Source organism: Chiloscyllium punctatum, chromosome 46 (assembly GCF_047496795.1).
Source record: "Chiloscyllium punctatum isolate Juve2018m chromosome 46, sChiPun1.3, whole genome shotgun sequence".
NCBI classification, from domain to species: Eukaryota; Metazoa; Chordata; class Chondrichthyes; order Orectolobiformes; family Hemiscylliidae; genus Chiloscyllium; species Chiloscyllium punctatum.
In genome coordinates, this window is record NC_092784.1 from 62,701,870 (window position 1) to 62,720,759 (window position 18,890).

Below are 18,890 nucleotides of genomic sequence, written 5' to 3' on the forward strand. Positions count from 1 at the left end.
TAAGGAGTGATTCAGCTTAGATTACAGATACTGCCCAGTCTACACTCTCATAGAAGGAATGGTCATTGGTTGAAGTGCTGCAAAATGACAGTTGATGGTGGCTCAGTGAATAGCAGTTTTACTAGAGTATGTTGCAGCTAACTCAGACTGTCAGGACAGTGCCTCATTCAGGGAGGGCTGCACAGTCAGAGCTCCTGACTCTGGGACTTGACAGTAAATGAGGCTGTGTCTACTCTCTGTGGGGAGTGTTACTGATCCAAAGCCACTATTTCAAGGAGACACAGGGGAATTCCAAAACCATATCCCTTATGTAGCATCACTAACAGCTTACCTTGTAATTGCAGTGCTGTCTGTGCAATCTTGCCGTGCAGACTGTTGGTTTCTAACAATACAAGGCAGAACTGTATAAAATTAAGGGTTTTGGGGTGTGACAGGGTGGGAAAGGTGCACAAATACAAGTTTTGTTTGATATATTGTGATGTCTTGGTTGCAGGGATCCTGCACGCTCACTCTGCCTGTTGGGAAGGGTGTGGTCCAGTCACTGAGCTACCATCCCACCCAGTGCTGTTTACTGACTGCCACTGAGGATACTGTCCAGCTCTGGGGAGATGACAGTGAAGAGGCAACCACACAGACCCCATCTTGACCATCACCTGCTCCATGTATTACCGAGAACCACGGGACCTTTACACAGCTCTGAGTCTCGCTCAAAACAATAACAGCAGAGGCTGGTGAACAAGGCAGAAATTCTCAACCAAGGGAATGGTCAATGTCTTTAAGAACTCATCCAGCACTGAGAATTGACTGGCAACATAACTTTATTTTGTTGTGAATAACATTATTCTTTTGAAAGTGGCTGAGGTTCACATGTGTATTTTTAACATCAGGTTTCCAAGTGAATAAAAACAGAGACTCAAACCCACTGATGTTTTATAATCGGTGAAAACAATCAGAAACTTTGACTAACTGATTTTATTCATATGCAGGAAGCAGCAGCCTCAGCTTCAAGTAAATGACCAATGCAGCAAATTCACCTGATCTACAGATTTACCTAACCAGCTGTCTGAGATGTTCAGACAGGGTGAGGGGACAGTGTTTTCGGACTGGTCCAGACAGCACCTGACAGCAGATTCCTGCTTGTCATCTCCCACCCCATGCACAGTGTGCCAGTGTAGAATCATAGATTGCCCGCAGTCAGGTGAGTGCACAGCATGCTGGTATATTAGCACTAGGACATACTACAGATCAAACTCCTCTGGCATGGTCTACACTCAGGATACAAGTTAAACCAAACTCAGAACCTGTTCATCCCCAGAAATTTCCTGAATCAATTTTACTGAAGTCTTCTCTCCCTCACCTCCACCATCCCACCTCTCTTTCTGGTTAAGCTAAAAAGAGACAGAACATCTCTGCTTTGAAACTGGTGTGGATGAAGCAAACATTCACCTTTCCAAGTCGTTCAGCTCTTACTGTGTATTCGATCAGAAGCCAATCTTTGGTGTTCACACATGACCCTCCCCCCTGACTTCCATCTTTCCTTTCCAACTTTCGCACTAATGGCCCTCTACTCTCAGCTGTACTCCACAAATCCCACACATAATTTGCTATACAGAGCTGAAGCTAAGGTAGTTGAGATTCACAGTATGTTCTCAAGGGAGCAGCATTCCAGGACTCATCAGGGTTATTCAGGGAGAGGAGGCCAGGGGCTGGAGCACCGCAACTGTAGACCAGGGCCTAAAGCAGCTTTGACTGAGGAGAAAGTGCATCAAAGTTCCGAGCAAATGTTTCAGCCACGAGCAGAGGGAAAACAAGAGTGGCATCTGCATACACCTGTGGGAGAGAGGGAGGCGACAGAATTAACTCACAATGATCCCTTTGTAACAGCCCCTTCCCTACCAGCACCCTTCTCATCAGACCAGCCTTAAAAGTGTCCCCTACCCCTGGCACAGCAGCTGTCTGCAACAGTGAATGGGAGGTACAGTGTACATCCTGTTGCCCTGACAGTGCACATAGTCAATGCTGTGAGATAGTTATTCTCCAGTTGGGGAACCAGCGTGACTGAGTGAGGGTTATGTGGAGGGACATGACCTCATTGTTGTGCAGCATGACTTGAATCTTAGCAATCAGGTAGCCTCTGTATTGAGCAGGTGGTCCTGACAGCAATCGTGCAGCAGGAGGTAGGGGGTGGGGGTGGGGGTGGGGGTGGGGGAGGGGGGGGGGGTGGTGGCACGGTTGTCTCCAGCTGCTGTTTGTGTTACCCACCAAGGAGCAAGAGAAACTTACTTTCACAGGTTTGGCATCCGTCCGGATTTTACCCCAAGAAACCGCTTCATCTGGTCTCGCTCCAGAATCGGAGCCATCAAATTCCTGACCTGTGTTCACGTAGACGGAATAGTCTGCTCCATTCCTCTGTGGGGAGGGAACAAGAAAGGAATTAGGATGAGGGGAAGAGGAAAAGGATTGGGCCGAGTAGAAGCGGCGATGGTTTCTGTGGAGATTACTGACCATAAGGTTGGCGTTGGCAATGTGATGTTTGACCATACCACCACCTAGAATGACCATTCCAGTTCTCTTGGCATACACTGCCTGGTCGTTGATCCTGCGGATGTCTGCACCGACAGGAAAGGAAAGGAAACAAGTAATATCATTGACTGCACCCAACAAGGTCTCTCTGCCTACTGCTTTCAAGCATGGACCACAACCAGTTCCTGCCTCTGGTGCCAAATGTGCAGCCCCCACCCACCCACAGTGAGTACCATTCCCAACCCCCAACACAGTCCCCGGTTACTTCCCCAAACACAGAAGACCGTCACCAGGCACAGACTGCCTTTCTCCACCATCCAAACATGGTCCCCTTCACGCTCTGTCTCACAACATAAAGCCAGTTCTCCCTCCCACAGTCAGCCTGGCCCCAAAGCACAGAACACAACCTCAACCTCTACTCCCACACCCAAAGGAGGATTACAGGGAGTGCCTCCCCACTCACCTTCCACGATATCGAGCACTAAGCCAGGATTCTTGTATGAATGGAAATACATCATGTCCCCAATCGAGCCGTCAGTCAGAGCTGGACTAAAGACCGGAATGTTATTCTGTAACATGAACCAGCAGGGAATACAAGCATTGTTCAGGATGGCATCGTGATCAGCATGGGTATGGTGGCCCAAAGGACCTGGCCCTGTGCTGGATTGTTCCATGTTCTAACACCACGAGAAGTAAGACAGGAGACATTTCCCAAGATACAGACACGCACTCCCCCCTCCCCCAGGCACAGACACACACCCCCAGGCATGGACAAATCAGGCAATTCTGACCTTTCCAGTCTAACAGCCTGCCAACACAAAGTGGGGATTTCTCTACACTTAGGGGAGCTAAGCTGATGTCTACGGATGATGTTTGCAAGGTGTAACATGATGAGAAAGAGATGAGATCAAAGACAGATTCTTGGGAGACTCCAGAAACAACAAAGTTAGGAAAGGAAGCTACAGCAGGATAGGAAAGACGGGAATGTACTGCAAACTATTCCAGGATTCTAGCCAATGGAAATGCTTGTGGACAACTGTATCAAAAATATCAGGAAGATAATGCCTCTGGATCACTGTGACTTGAGTTAGGCTTTTTGACTGTTTACGTCAGGGGGAAGAAATCTAATCAGTAGAGACAGGAAAGAATTTGGAAGGGAGTGTGAGAAATGGACTGAATACTGCACCTTGGAAGTCCAATAATAAACTGACTCTGGATTATCAATCTCCTTCCCAAGGCGAGCAATCACCTTTGATGGAGTCCATTTCATCCCCTATAACAAGAGAGAGAATACAACCACTTCATTCCAAACTGTAAAGGCCAGTACATTACAACAGGGCAAGTAAATAAACCAAGGCAATTCACAGCCACTCATATTACAAGCTCCAACATGGTACAATGCTTTAACAAGAGGCATTCAACCCTTCACTACCACTCCCATGAACTCAGACCCTGTATCTGTATCTCAACTTTATTTCATTTCCTGTGTTCCATATTGTGGAGACCTGTAGCCAACAAAAAATGATCAGTTTTGAAAATGTCAGTCCCTCTCCTGGTATCTCTGGGCCTTTGAGGTAAAAAGTTCCAGACCCACTCCAGCCTTTGGGTAGCAATGTGCTTCCCAGTTTGACTTGACACAGACTTGCTCTCATGATAGTTTTCCCCCTTTATTCTGGACTGCTCCACCATTGGAAAGAGTTTCTCTCCATCCCACCCAATCAGAAACTACTTAGTCAGATCACTCCTTTTTCTTCAAAACTCCCAAGGAATACAGAATAGGTCTGTCCCTCATCACTGACCTGTTTACAGCCAGATTACACATACACCCCCTGGAGTTTCAGTCCAGCTGCAGATCGAACTGTAGGATAAAAGATTGTCTCACCTGCTCATTCTGTTCTCGGACCAGCTGATCCAGAATGGGCATCACCCAGTCCTCGAATTTGCAGTAGTTTTCATTTGGAACCAGTAGATTTCCAATTCTGTTAAGTAATTACAAATAACTTACATCCAAAGTCAGAAGGAAACAGCTGTCTCAGGAATGAGAGGAGAGGCACTGGGTTAGGCTGCAGTGTTTCAACTTTGGAAGTTGGGCTGACCAAACCAAACAGTTATAAACTTTTATTGAAGTTTCTCCAAAAGCCCAGTCCCCAATGGTACTGATGCTGATGGTGCAGCTTCCACGGGCACCAGGCTATCTCCAGCACCTTGTGCCGAGGGAACTTGATGCCACGCCAACCTTGCAAAATGAGATACTGGTCCACAATCAGGTAGCACCCTGGGCTGAGCCAGCTTCAGAAACGGACAGCTAACCAGATTATTGCAGTCTCCAACTGGCAAAGCATCCCAAGAGAAGAGCGAAGAGACCTCCAGGATTTACAGGGCTGAATTGAGAACACAAGAGTTTCCATCATGTCAGCTTTCTCCAGGAGTGAGATGACAATGAAGCTGAACTTTGCTCACTGAATGTAACAGCTGGGTGTGTGACTAGATGCTGATTGAAACACTGGTGCCAGTTCCTGATGACAAACACAGTCGCCCAGACAACATGCAATGAGACTCTGCCAGAGAGAGGCTAAAGGAGAGGATTAAAGCCCTGAGAGATTTGGCACCTGTGCAGTCAGTCAGTGTACTGTGATATGAAACCTGCCTTCCCAACATGACTCCCTGAGCCGGAGATTTCCTAATCCATTTTCAGAATTGCTGCTTTAACAAACGGCTGCCTTGTCCCAGGCTGGATACTACCTGTTTATGCCATTAGCACGAAGCTCCTTCCCCTCCAGACTGAAATCCCCCAGAAACGTTGGACAAAGACACTTCATGAGATCCTCCTCAACACCTCCTGCTGTAGTCACCACACAATCAACCTGCAAAGAAGGTGGCAGTGAGGGAAAACAGAATTAACAAGCGAGTCCACCCCTTCAAACACAGTAAATCGAGGCTCTCAAAAGATCATCACTCAACTAATGACCTTGACAGTAATTCTGGTCCTGACCAAAATCCAGTGGGTTTGCCCCTGAGAAACTGGGAACTTGCATGGGTGTACATTTGTATACCTATGTATTTGGGTGTGGGTGGATGTGTATGTGCACACCTGTGTATGTGGGTGAGAGTTAGTATGTGCGTGTGTACCTGTGTACTTGAGTGAGTGTATGTGTGTGTACCTGTGTATTTGAGTGTGTGTACCTGTGTATTCGAGTGTGAGTGAGTATGTATGTGTACCTGTATATTTGGGCATTAGTGAGTGTATGTGCGTGCGTACCTGTACATAAGTGTGAGAGTATATGTGTGTCCATGTATTTGGCTGTGTGTGTGTGTGTAATGGTGTATTTCAGTGTCAGTGTGTGTGTTCCTGTGTATTTGGGTGTATGTATGTGAGTACCTGTGTATTTGGGTGTGAGTGAGAGTGTGTGTGTAATTGTGTATTTCGGTGTAGTATGTGTACACCTATGCATTTGAGTATGTGTATGTGTGTGTACGTACATATTTAAGAGTGCGTGTGTGTACCAGAGTATTTAAGTGTCAGTGAGCGTGTGCATGAAATTGTGTATTTGGGCGTGTGTACCTGTGCACTTGGGTGTTCCTGTGTATTTGTGTGAGTATGTATGTCTATACCTGTGCACTTGAGTATATACGTGTGTACCTGTCTATTTGAGTATGTGTGTGTACCCGTGTATTTAAGTGTGTGTGTGTATACCTGAGTATTTGGGTGTTAGTGACTATATGTATGTGTGTATACCTGTGTATTTGGGTATATGCAAGGGTTTGTGTACAATGTGGGTGTTTATAACACAAGAGTTCGACAGGATTGTAACAGCTCATGTCAGTAATCAGCTGATTGGTCAGGTTTGATACGCGGACGGAGATCCCAGAGAAATGCTAGGTCCATTGTACATCCAACAAGATCCAGATTTCCTGCATAATACTGCTGGCTGCTCCTCAACACTCTCAGTGATCACTGTGTCAGAGCTGAACAAATTCTTAATCCCACTGACAGCATCACCCAGGACATTACATGAGTGACACAAAATCTTCACTTAGTAACCAGGTCAACATGATGAATGACAAAATCAATTAAATGATCAGTGGGTATAGGTCAGACAGTCCCGCGTTATTGACGTGTGTCAGACTGTCCCGTGTTATCGATGTGGGTCAGACTGTACTGTGTTATCGATGTGGGTCAGACTGTCCCGAGTTATCGATGTGGGTCAGACTGTCCCGCGTTATCGATGTGGGTCAGACTGTCCCGTGTTATCGATGTGGGTCAGACTGTCCCGTGTTATCGATGTGGGTCAGACAGTCCCGTGTTATCGATGTGGGTCAGACTGTCCCACGTTATCGATGTGGGTCAGACTGTCCCACGTTATCGATGTGGGTCAGACTGTCCCGTGTTATCGATGTGGGTCAGACTGTCCCGTGTTATCGATGTGGGTCAGACTGTCCCGTGTTATCGATGTGTGTCAGACTGTCCCGTGTTATCGATGTGTGTCAGACTGTCCCGTGTTATCGATGTGGGTCAGACAGTCCCGTGTTATCGATGTGGGTCAGACAGTCCCGTGTTATCGATGTGTGTCAGACTGTCCTGTGTTATTGATGTGTGTCAGACTGTCCCCTATTATCTATGTGGGTCAGACTGTCCCACGTTATCGATGTGGGTCAGACTGTCCCGTGTTATCGATGTGGGTCAGACTGTCCTGTGTTATCGATGTGTGTCAGACTGTCCCGTGTTATCGATGTGGGTCAGACTGTCCCGTGTTATCGATGTGGGTCAGACAGTCCCGTGTTATCGATGTGGGTCAGACTGTACTGTGTTATCGATGTGGGTCAGACTGTCCCGCGTTATCGATGTGGGTCAGACAGTCCCGCGTTATCGATGTGGGTCAGACTGTCCCGCGTTATCCATGTGGGTCAGACAGTCCCGTGTTATCCATGTGGGTCAGACAGTCCCGTGTTATCGATGTGGGTCAGACTGTACTGTGTTATCGATGTGGGTCAGACTGTCCCGAGTTATCGATGTGGGTCAGACTGTCCCGTGTTATCGATGTGGGTCAGACAGTCCCGTGTTATCGATGTGGGTCAGACTGTACTGTGTTATCGATGTGGGTCAGACTGTCCCGAGTTATCGATGTGGGTCAGACTGTCCCGTGTTATCGATGTGGGTCAGACAGTCCCGCGTTATCGATGTGGGTCAGACAGTTCCGTGTTATCGATGTGGGTCAGACTGTCCTGTGTTATCGATGTGGGTCAGACTGTACTGTGTTATCGATGTGGGTCAGACTGTACTGTGTTATCGATGTGGGTCAGACTGTACTGTGTTATCGATGTGGGTCAGACTGTCCCGTGTTATCGATGTGGGTCAGACAGTCCCGTGTTATCGATGTGGGTCAGACAGTCCCGCGTTATCGATGTGGGTCAGACAGTCCCGTGTTATCGATGTGGGTCAGACTGTCCTGTGTTATCGATGTGGGTCAGACTGTACTGTGTTATCGATGTGGGTCAGACTGTACTGTGTTATAGATGTGGGTCAGACTGTCCCGTGTTATCGATGTGGGTCAGACTGTACTGTGTTATCGATGTGGGTCAGACTGTCCCGAGTTATCAATGTGGGTCAGACTGTCCCGAGTTATCAATGTGGGTCAGACTGTCCCGTGTTATCGACGTGGGTCAGACAGTCCTGTGTTATCGATGTGGGTCAGACAGTCCCGCGTTATTGACGTGTGTCAGACTGTCCCGCGTTATCGATGTGGGTCAGACAGTCCCGTGTTATCGATGTGGGTCAGACTGTCCCGCATTATCGATGTGGGTCAGACTGTCCTGTGTTATCGATGTGGGTCAGACTGTACTGTGTTATAGATGTGGGTCAGACAGTCCCGTGTTATCGATGTGGGTCAGACTGTCCCGTGTTATCGATGTGGGTCAGACTGTACTGTGTTATCGATGTGGGTCAGACTGTACTGTGTTATAGATGTGGGTCAGACTGTCCTGTGTTATCGATGTGGGTCAGACTGTACTGTGTTATCGATGTGGGTCAGACTGTCCCGAGTTATCGATGTGGGTCAGACTGTCCCGTGTTATCGACGTGGGTCAGACAGTCCTGTGTTATCGATGTGGGTCAGACAGTCCCGCGTTATTTACGTGTGTCAGACTGTCCCGCGTTATCGATGTGGCTCAGACAGTCCCGTGTTATCGATGTGGGTCAGACTGTCCCGCATTATCGATGTGGGTCAGACTGTCCCGTGTTATCGATGTGGGTCAGACTGTCCCGTGTTATCGATGTGGGTCGGACAGTCCCACGTTATCGATGTGGGTCAGACAGTCCCACGTTATCGATGTGGGTCAGACTGTCCCACGTTATCGATGTGGGTCAGACTGTCCCGTGTTATCGATGTGGGTCGGACAGTCCCACGTTATCGATGTGGGTCAGACAGTCCCACGTTATCGATGTGGGTCAGACAGTCCCACGTTATCGATGTGGGTCAGACTGTCCCACGTTATCGACGTGGGTCAGACTGTCCCGTGTTATCGATGTGGGTCAGACTGTCCCACGTTATCGATGTGGGTCAGACAGTCCCGTGTTATCGATGTGGGTCAGACAGTCCCGTGTTATCGATGTGGGTCAGACAGTCCCGTGTTATCGATGTGGGTCAGACTGTCCTGTGTTATCGATGTGGGTCAGACTGTCCCGCGTTATCGATGTGGGTCAGACTGTACTGTGTTATCGATGTGGGTCAGACTGTCCCGAGTTATCGATGTGGGTCAGACTGTCCCGTGTTATCGATGTGGGTCAGACTGTCCCGTGTTATCGATGTGGGTCAGACAGTCCCGTGTTATCGATGTGGGTCAGACTGTCCTGTGTTATCGATGTGGGTCAGACAGTCCCGTGTTATCGATGTGGGTCAGACAGTCCCGCGTTATTGACGTGTGTCAGACTGTCCCGCGTTATCGATGTGGGTCAGACAGTCCCGTGTTATCGATGTGGGTCAGACTGTCCCGCATTATCGATGTGGGTCAGACTGTCCTGTGTTATCGATGTGGGTCAGACAGTCCCACATTATCGATGTGTGTCAGACAGTCCCGTGTTATCGATGTGGGTCAGACTGTACTGTGTTATCGATGTGGGTCAGACTGTACTGTGTTATAGATGTGGGTCAGACAGTCCCGTGTTATCGATGTGGGTCAGACTGTCCCGTGTTATCGATGTGGGTCAGACTGTACTGTGTTATCGATGTGGGTCAGACTGTACTGTGTTATAGATGTGGGTCAGACTGTCCCGTGTTATCGATGTGGGTCAGACTGTACTGTGTTATCGATGTGGGTCAGACTGTCCCGAGTTATCGATGTGGGTCAGACTGTCCCGTGTTATCGACGTGGGTCAGACAGTCCTGTGTTATCGATGTGGGTCAGACAGTCCCGCGTTATTGACGTGTGTCAGACTGTCCCGCGTTATCGATGTGGGTCAGACAGTCCCGTGTTATCGATGTGGGTCAGACTGTCCCGCATTATCGATGTGGGTCAGACTGTCCTGTGTTATCGATGTGGGTCAGACAGTCCCGTGTTATCGATGTGGGTCAGACAGTCCCACGTTATCGATGTGGGTCAGACAGTCCCACGTTATCGATGTGGGTCAGACAGTCCCACGTTATCGATGTGGGTCAGACTGTCCCACGTTATCGATGTGGGTCAGACTGTCCCACGTTATCGATGTGGGTCAGACTGTCCCGTGTTATCGATGTGGGTCAGACTGTCCTGTGTTATCGATGTGGGTCAGACAGTCCCGTGTTATCGATGTGGGTCAGACAGTCCCGTGTTATCGATGTGGGTCAGACAGTCCCACGTTATCGATGTGGGTCAGACAGTCCCACGTTATCGATGTGGGTCAGACAGTCCCACGTTATCGATGTGGGTCAGACTGTCCCACGTTATCGATGTGGGTCAGACTGTCCCACGTTATCGATGTGGGTCAGACTGTCCCGTGTTATCGATGTGGGTCAGACTGTCCCACGTTATCGATGTGGGTCAGACAGTCCCGTGTTATCGATGTGGGTCAGACAGTCCCGTGTTATCGATGTGGGTCAGACTGTCCTGTGTTATCGATGTGGGTCAGACTGTCCCGCGTTATCGATGTGGGTCAGACAGTCCCGTGTTATCGATGTGGGTCAGACTGTCCCGTGTTATCGATGTGGGTCAGACTGTCCCACGTTATCGATGTGGGTCAGACAGTCCCGTGTTATCGATGTGGGTCAGACAGTCCCGTGTTATCGATGTGGGTCAGACTGTCCTGTGTTATCGATGTGGGTCAGACTGTCCCGCGTTATCGATGTGGGTCAGACAGTCCCGTGTTATCGATGTGGGTCAGACTGTCCTGTGTTATCGATGTGGGTCAGACTGTCCCGCGTTATCGATGTGGGTCAGACTGTCCCGCGTTATCGATGTGGGTCAGACAGTCCCGTGTTATCGATGTGGGTCAGACTGTACTGTGTTATCGATGTGGGTCAGACTGTCCCGAGTTATCGATGTGGGTCAGACAGTCCCGTGTTATCGATGTGGGTCAGACTGTCCCGTGTTATCGATGTGGGTCAGACAGTCCCGTGTTATCGATGTGGGTCAGACTGTCCCACGTTATCGGTGTGGGTCAGACAGTCCCGAATTATCGATGTGGGTCAGACTGTCCTGTGTTATCGATGTGGGTCAGACAGTCCCGTGTTATCGATGTGGGTCAGACAGTCCCGCGTTATCGATGTGGGTCAGACAGTCCCGTGTTATCGATGTGGGTCAGACTGTCCCGTGTTATCGATGTGGGTCAGACTGTCCCGCGTTATCGATGTGGGTCAGACTGTCCCGCGTTATTGACGTGTGTCAGACTGTCCCGTGTTATCGATGTGGGTCAGACTGTCCCGTGTTATCGATGTGGGTCAGACAGTCCCGTGTTATCGATGTGGGTCAGACTGTCCCACGTTATCGATGTGGGTCAGACTGTCCCACGTTATCGATGTGGGTCAGACTGTCCCCTATTATCGATGTGGGTCAGACTGTCCCGCGTTATCGATGTGGGTCAGACAGTCCCGCGTTATCGATGTGGGTCAGACTGTCCCGAGTTATCGATGTGGGTCAGACTGTCCCACGTTATCGATGTGGGTCAGACTGTCCCACGTTATCGATGTGGGTCAGACTGTCCCCTATTATCGATGTGGGTCAGACTGTCCCGCGTTATCGATGTGGGTCAGACAGTCCCGTGTTATCGATGTGGGTCAGACTGTCCCTTGTTATCGATGTGGGTCAGACTGTCCCCTATTATCGATGTGGGTCAGACTGTCCCGCGTTATCGATGTGGGTCAGACAGTCCCGTGTTATCGATGTGGGTCAGACTGTCCCGTGTTATCGATGTGGGTCAGACTGTACTGTGTTATCGATGTGGGTCAGACTGTCCCGTGTTATCGATGTGGGTCAGACTGTCCCGTGTTATCGATGTGTGTCAGACCGTCCCGTGTTATCGATGTGGGTCAGACTGTACTGTGTTATCGATTTGGGTCAGACTGTCCCGTGTTATCGATGTGGGTCAGACTGTCCCCTATTATCGATGTGGGTCAGACTGTCCCGCGTTATCGATGTGGGTCAGACTGTACTGTGTTATCGATGTGGGTCAGACTGTCCCGCGTTATCGATGTGGGTCAGACTGTCCCGAGTTATCGATGTGGGTCAGACTGTCCCACGTTATCGATGTGGGTCAGACTGTCCCACGTTATCGATGTGGGTCAGACTGTCCCCTATTATCGATGTGGGTCAGACTGTCCCGCGTTATCGATGTGGGTCAGACAGTCCCGTGTTATCGATGTGGGTCAGACAGTCCCGTGTTATCGATGTGGGTCAGACTGTCCCGTGTTATCGATGTGGGTCAGACAGTCCCGTGTTATCGATGTGGGTCAGACTGTCCCACGTTATCGATGTGGGTCAGACTGTCCCACGTTATCGATGTGGGTCAGACTGTCCCCTATTATCGATGTGGGTCAGACTGTCCCGCGTTATCGATGTGGGTCAGACAGTCCCGCGTTATCGATGTGGGTCAGACTGTCCCGAGTTATCGATGTGGGTCAGACTGTCCCACGTTATCGATGTGGGTCAGACTGTCCCACGTTATCGATGTGGGTCAGACTGTCCCCTATTATCGATGTGGGTCAGACTGTCCCGCGTTATCGATGTGGGTCAGACAGTCCCGTGTTATCGATGTGGGTCAGACTGTCCCGTGTTATCGATGTGGGTCAGACTGTCCCCTATTATCGATGTGGGTCAGACTGTCCCGCGTTATCGATGTGGGTCAGACAGTCCCGTGTTATCGATGTGGGTCAGACTGTCCCGTGTTATCGATGTGGGTCAGACTGTACTGTGTTATCGATGTGGGTCAGACTGTCCCGTGTTATCGATGTGGGTCAGACTGTCCCGTGTTATCGATGTGGGTCAGACTGTCCCGTGTTATCGATGTGGGTCAGACTGTCCCGCGTTATCGATGTGTGTCAGACCGTCCCGTGTTATCGATGTGGGTCAGACTGTACTGTGTTATCGATTTGGGTCAGACTGTCCCGTGTTATCGATGTGGGTCAGACTGTCCCCTATTATCGATGTGGGTCAGACTGTCCCGCGTTATCGATGTGGGTCAGACTGTACTGTGTTATCGATGTGGGTCAGACTGTCCCGCGTTATCGATGTGGGTCAGACTGTCCCGAGTTATCGATGTGGGTCAGACTGTCCCACGTTATCGATGTGGGTCAGACTGTCCCACGTTATCGATGTGGGTCAGACTGTCCCCTATTATCGATGTGGGTCAGACTGTCCCGCGTTATCGATGTGGGTCAGACAGTCCCGCGTTATCGATTTGGGTCAGACTGTCCCGTGTTATCGATGTGGGTCAGACTGTCCCGCGTTATCGATGTGGGTCAGACTGTCCTGTGTTATCGATGTGGGTCAGACAGTCCCGTGTTATTGATGTGGGTCAGACCGTCCCGTGTTATCGATGTGGGTCAGACTGTACTGTGTTATCGATGTGGGTCAGACTGTCCCGTGTTATCGATGTGGGTCAGACTGTCCCACGTTATTGATGTGGGTCAGACTGTCCCACGTTATCGATGTGGGTCAGACTGTCCCACGTTATCGATGTGGGTCAGACTGTCCCACATTATCGATGTGGGTCAGACTGTCCCCTATTATCGATGTGGGTCAGACTGTCCCGCGTTATCGATGTGGGTCAGACTGTCCCGCGTTATCGATGTGGGTCAGACTGTCCCACGTTATCGATGTGGGTCAGACTGTCCCACGTTATCGGTGTGGGTCAGACTGTCCCGTGTTATCGATATGGGTCAGACTGTCCCGCGTTATCGATGTGGGTCAGACTGTCCCGCGTTATTGACGTGTGTCAGACTGTCCCGCATTATCGATGTGGGTCAGACAGTCCTGTGTTATCGATGTGGGTCAGACTGTCCCGCTTTATCGATGTGGGTCAGACTGTCCTGTGTTATCGATGTGGGTCAGACTGTCCCACGTTATCGATGTGGGTCAGACTGTCCCGTGTTATCGATGTGGGTCAGACTGTCCCACGTTATCGATGTGGGTCAGACTGTCCCGCGTTATCGATGTGGGTCAGACTGTCCCGTGTTATCGATGTGGGTCAGACAGTCCCGTGTTATCGATGTGGGTCAGACTGTACTGTGTTATCGATGTGGGTCAGACTGTCCCGTGTTATCGATGTGGGTCAGACTGTCCCGCGTGATCGATGTGGGTCAGACTGTCCCGTGTTATCGATGTGGGTCAGACAGTCCCGTGTTATCGATGTGGGTCAGACAGTCCCGCGTTATCGATGTGGGTCAGACTGTCCCGTGTTATCGATGTGGGTCAGACTGTACTGTGTTATCGATGTGGGTCAGACAGTCCCGTGTTATCGATGTGGGTCAGACAGTCCCGTGTTATCGATGTGGGTCAGACAGTCCCGCGTTATCGATGTGGGTCAGACAGTCCCGTGTTATCGATGTGGGTTAGACTGTCCCGCGTTATCGATGTGGGTCAGACAGTCCCGTGTTATCGATGTGGGTCAGACAGTCCTGTGTTATCGATGTGGGTCAGACAGTCCCGAGTTATCGATGTGGGTCAGACAGTTCTGTGTTATCGATGTGGGTCAGACTGTACTGTGTTATCGATGTGGGTCAGACTGTCCTGTGTTATCGATGTGGGTCAGACAGTCCTGTGTTATCGATGTGGGTCAGACAGTCCTGTGTTATCGATGTGGGTCAGACTGTACCATGTTATGCTGCACGAGGTAGCGGATGGTCTCACGAAGGCCAGAACTGATGAGGTTGGATGTATATCCCAAGAAGATAGTGCAGCCTGATCTCTCTCGCTGACATGGATTCAGATTGATTGCATTCAGTTCATCTTCATTTAATGGTTCGAGCTTCTTCTCAATCTGAAACAGTCAGTCAGTCACATATTAGCTTTCCGATTCCCCTGGCACCATGTCCACAAACAATCATAAGGATCAGCAACAAGGAGGATGACATTTGGCCCCTCAAGCCTGTTCCAGCATTCAGTAAGATCATAGCTGATCCACTTCACCTTCTGTCTGCCCTCCATACGCCACAATTTCCTCCTGGTTCAAGCCTTGGATATTTCCATTGACCTATGCTCTCCAAGAATTCCAAAGACTCATTAACTCCAAGAAAAAGAATTTCTCTGCACCTCAGTCCTAAATGAGTGACTTATTTATAATTTTTCAGCTCATTCAAAGTCCCCAACAAGGGGGAATCATTCTCTCAGCATCCACCATATTAAACCCTGTTAGAATCTTATATGTTTCAATCAGATCACCTGACTCTTCTCAACATCCGAAGGTCACACACTTAACCTTTTCCCCAGGAAAGCCCTTTCATCCCAGGAATCAGCCTCCTGAGCCTGCTCTGACCTGTTTCGAATACGTATTTATCTCTGTCTTAAATAGGAGACCCCCTGTTTTTACATTTTATTTTTGACTAGTTGAAACGACAAAAGAGAAAATTTATTTTCAGGATCCATCCTGTCCAGTCTCCTGAACATTTTATATATTGCAGTATGATCACCTCTTCAACTCAAGGTGATACAGCCTCAGACTGTCCAGCTTTTCCTTATAAAGCTTTCATCCTAGAATCAGTTGAGTGAATCTTCTCTGAAGTTATCTCGATGGAAGTCTATTCCTCCATATGTAAGGAAATCAGAGTACACTGGGTGCAGTTTCACCAAAGCCTTCAACAGTTGGAGCAGAACTCCTGCTTTCATATTCCTTTCCCCTTGCAATAAATTACTCCATTCCATTTAACTTAATTCCTTGCTGTTTTTCTAATAGAACATAGAACAATACAGCGCAGTACAGGCCCTTCGGCCCTCGATGTTGCGCCGACTGAAGCCTACCTAACCTACACTAGCCCAATAACCTCCATATGCTTGTCCAATGCCCGCTTGAATGACCATAAAGAGGGAGAGTCCACCACTGCTACTGGCAGGGCATTCCATGAACTCACAACCCGCTGAGTAAAAAATCTACCCCTAACATCTGTCCTATACCAACCTCCCCTTAATTTAAAGCTGTGTCCCCTAGTAACAGCTGACTCCATACGTGGAAAAAGGTTCTCACTGTCAACCCTATCTAAACCCCTAATCATCTTGTACACCTCTATCAAATCTCCCCTAAACCTTCTTTTCTCCAATGAGAAAAGCCCCAAGTGCCTCATCTTTTCCTCATACGATCTTCCTACCATGCCAGGCAACATCCTGGTAAACCTCCTCTGCACTCGTTCCAATGCCTCCACATCCTTCCGATAGTATGGCGACCAAAACTGTACACAATACTCCAGATGCGGCCGCACCAGAGTCTTATACAACTGTAATATGACCTCAGGACTCCGGAACTCAATTCCTCTACCAATAAAGCCCAGTACACCATATGCCTTCTTCACAGCACTATTTACCTGGGTGGCAACTTTCAAAGATCTGTGTACATGGACACCAAGATCCCTCTGCTCATCCACACTACCAAGTAGTCTACCATTAGCCCAGTAATCCATCTTCTTGTTTCTCCTACCAAAGTGAATGACTTCACACTTACCTATATTGAACTCCATTTGCCACCTTACTGCCCAGCTCTGCAGCTTATCTATATCACGCTGTAACCTGCCACATCCTTCTTCGCTGTCCACAACTCCACCGACTTTCGTGTCATCCGCACACTTGCTCACCCAGCCTTCAAGCCCCTCCTCCAGGTCATTTATAAAAATGACAAACAGCAATGGTCCCAAAACAGATCCTTGTGGAACACCGCTAGTAACTGCACTCCAAGATGAACCTTTACCATCAACTACTACCCTCTGTCTCCTTCCAGCCAGCCAATTCCTAATCCAAACCTCTAATGCACCCTCAATGCCATACATCCGTAGTTTTTGCATTAGCCTGCCATGGGGTACCTTATCGAACGCCTTGCTAAAATCCATATACACCACATCTACTGCTTTACCCTCGTCCACTTCCTTGGTCACCTTCTCGAAGAATTCAATAAGGTTTGTGAGGCATGACCTGCCCTTCACAAAACCATGCTGACTATCCTTGATCACATTATTCCTATCCAGATGTTCATAAATCTTATCCCTTACAATTCTCTCTAAGACTTTGCCCACAACAGAAGTGAGACTCACTGGCCTATAGTTACTCGGGCTATCCCTGCTCCCCTTCTTGAACAAGGGGACCACATTCGCTATCCTCCAGTCTTCTGGCACTATTCCTGTAGACAACGACGACATAAATATTGAGGCCAATGGCTCCGCTATCTCCTCCCTAGCTTCCCAGAGGATCCTGGGATAAATGCCATCAGGCCCAGGGGACTTATCTATTTTCATCCTTTCCAGTATTCCCCGGACCTCTTCCCTACGTACCTCAAGGCCATCCATTCTAATCACTTGTGACTCAATATTCACATCAGCAACAGTGTCCTGTTACTGAGTGATTACTGACGAAAAGTATTGATTTAGTGTCTCTCCAATCTCCTCCGCCTCCACACACAACTTCCGACTACTATCCTTTTCTGCTTGCTGATCTTTTGTAATCCTTGAAGAACACCTAAATCCTTCTCTTCTGCAGCAATCTGCAGTCTCTCTCCATTTAGATAATATTCAGCCTTAGTATTCTTCCTGCTAAAGGGGCCACATTCCCTGAGGTCAGACACCTTACCATTTCCTCCCTAAAGGCAGACCCTCTGGAAGAGAATGAAGGCAGAACTCACCGGAGTGCCCTAACAACCTGCTGTCAATGAATCCTCACTTCACTTTGACTCCAAGCACTGACTAACAGAACTTACTCGCTGACTGCTCCCCTTCAGACGCTACCCCACTAGAGTCACTGACGTGCAGTGACTACTGGAATATTCCTGCTATGACTGATTCAGGATGACATTGAAAGGATCTTTGTATCTGAGTTAGAAATGTAGATTTCTTCAGGAGCATGTTCCAGCCACTTTTTGAATATTGTGTGCAATTCTGGTCTCCTTCCTATAGGAAGGGTATTGAAACTTGAAAGGATTCAGAAAAGATTTACAAGGATGTTGCTGGGGTTGGAGGGTTTGATCTGCTGGGAGAGACTGACTAGGCTGGAGCTGTTTTCCCTGGAGCACCAGAGGCTGAGAGGTGACCTCATAGAGGTTTATCAAATCGTGAGGGGCCTGGATAGGATGAATAGACAAGGCATTTTCCCTGGGGGTGGGGGAGTCCAGAACTAGAGGGTATAGGTTTAGGGTGGGAGGGGAAAGATATAAAACAAACTGAAGGGGCAACTTTTTCATGCAGAGGGTGGTACGTGTGTGGAATGAGCTGCCAGAGGAAGTGGTGGAGGCTGGTACAATTACAACATTTAAAAAGCATCTGGATGGGTATATGAATAGGAAGGGTTATGAATATTATGAATAAGGAATGAATATAGAGGCATATGGACCAAGTGCTGGCAAATGGTACTAGATTAATTCAGGAAATCTGGTTCCATGGACAGGTTGGTCTGTTTCTGTGCTGTACATCTCTATGAATCTAAAAGAGCACATGGTTTTGGAGGAGGGTGGTCAGACAAGATTTTGTTGATCTCCTAAATGATTTGAACTTGGACCTGGTTATTGTGCTTCTGTCTCAGTAGAGGGTGAAGCTAATTTCAGCAGCTCAGGACCAGCCATCCCCTCTAGTCTGCTCCATCATTCAACAATTACATGGCTGATTTTCTCCAGCAACTCGACTTCATCCACTATCACTCAATTTGTGCTCCTGTGAGAAAAGGTGAAGGGTCTCTCGGATTTACCATGCTGTTAATCTGCTGTACGGCAAGTC

General features: G+C 48.8%; 2 protein-coding genes across 2 annotated transcripts in view; one reads left to right on the forward strand and one right to left on the reverse strand.

Moving 5' to 3' along the window:
- Nucleotides 1-922, forward strand: part of wdr83 (WD repeat domain containing 83) — a 14,354-nt gene extending 13,432 nt beyond the window's left edge. The window contains exon 9 of the mRNA XM_072564468.1: nucleotides 494-922. Within this exon, the coding sequence (XP_072420569.1) occupies nucleotides 494-646 (153 nt within the window). The 3' untranslated portion in view covers nucleotides 647-922. The remainder of the gene's footprint in view (nucleotides 1-493) is intronic.
- Nucleotides 801-18,884, reverse strand: dhps (deoxyhypusine synthase). Its single transcript, XM_072564469.1, has 9 exons — nucleotides 18,862-18,884; nucleotides 14,804-14,968; nucleotides 5,266-5,387; nucleotides 4,406-4,502; nucleotides 3,710-3,796; nucleotides 2,987-3,092; nucleotides 2,506-2,609; nucleotides 2,284-2,409; nucleotides 801-1,830 (listed from the first exon to the last, which is right to left on the reverse strand). The coding sequence occupies exons 1-9, from the start codon at nucleotides 18,862-18,864 to the stop codon at nucleotides 1,735-1,737; spliced, it is 906 nt and encodes a 301-aa protein (XP_072420570.1). The 5' UTR covers nucleotides 18,865-18,884; the 3' UTR covers nucleotides 801-1,734.
- Nucleotides 18,885-18,890: the final 6 nt, after the last annotated feature.

Coding starts and splice junctions, on each gene's coding strand:
- dhps (XM_072564469.1), bottom strand. Junction 4,503..5,265: donor CGTGCTAATGGCATAAACAG/GTAGTATCCAGC, acceptor ATTACTTAACAG/AATTGGAAATCTACTGGTTC. Junction 3,093..3,709: donor TTTATTATTGGACTTCCAAG/GTGCAGTATTCA, acceptor TTCATGTTACAG/AATAACATTCCGGTCTTTAG.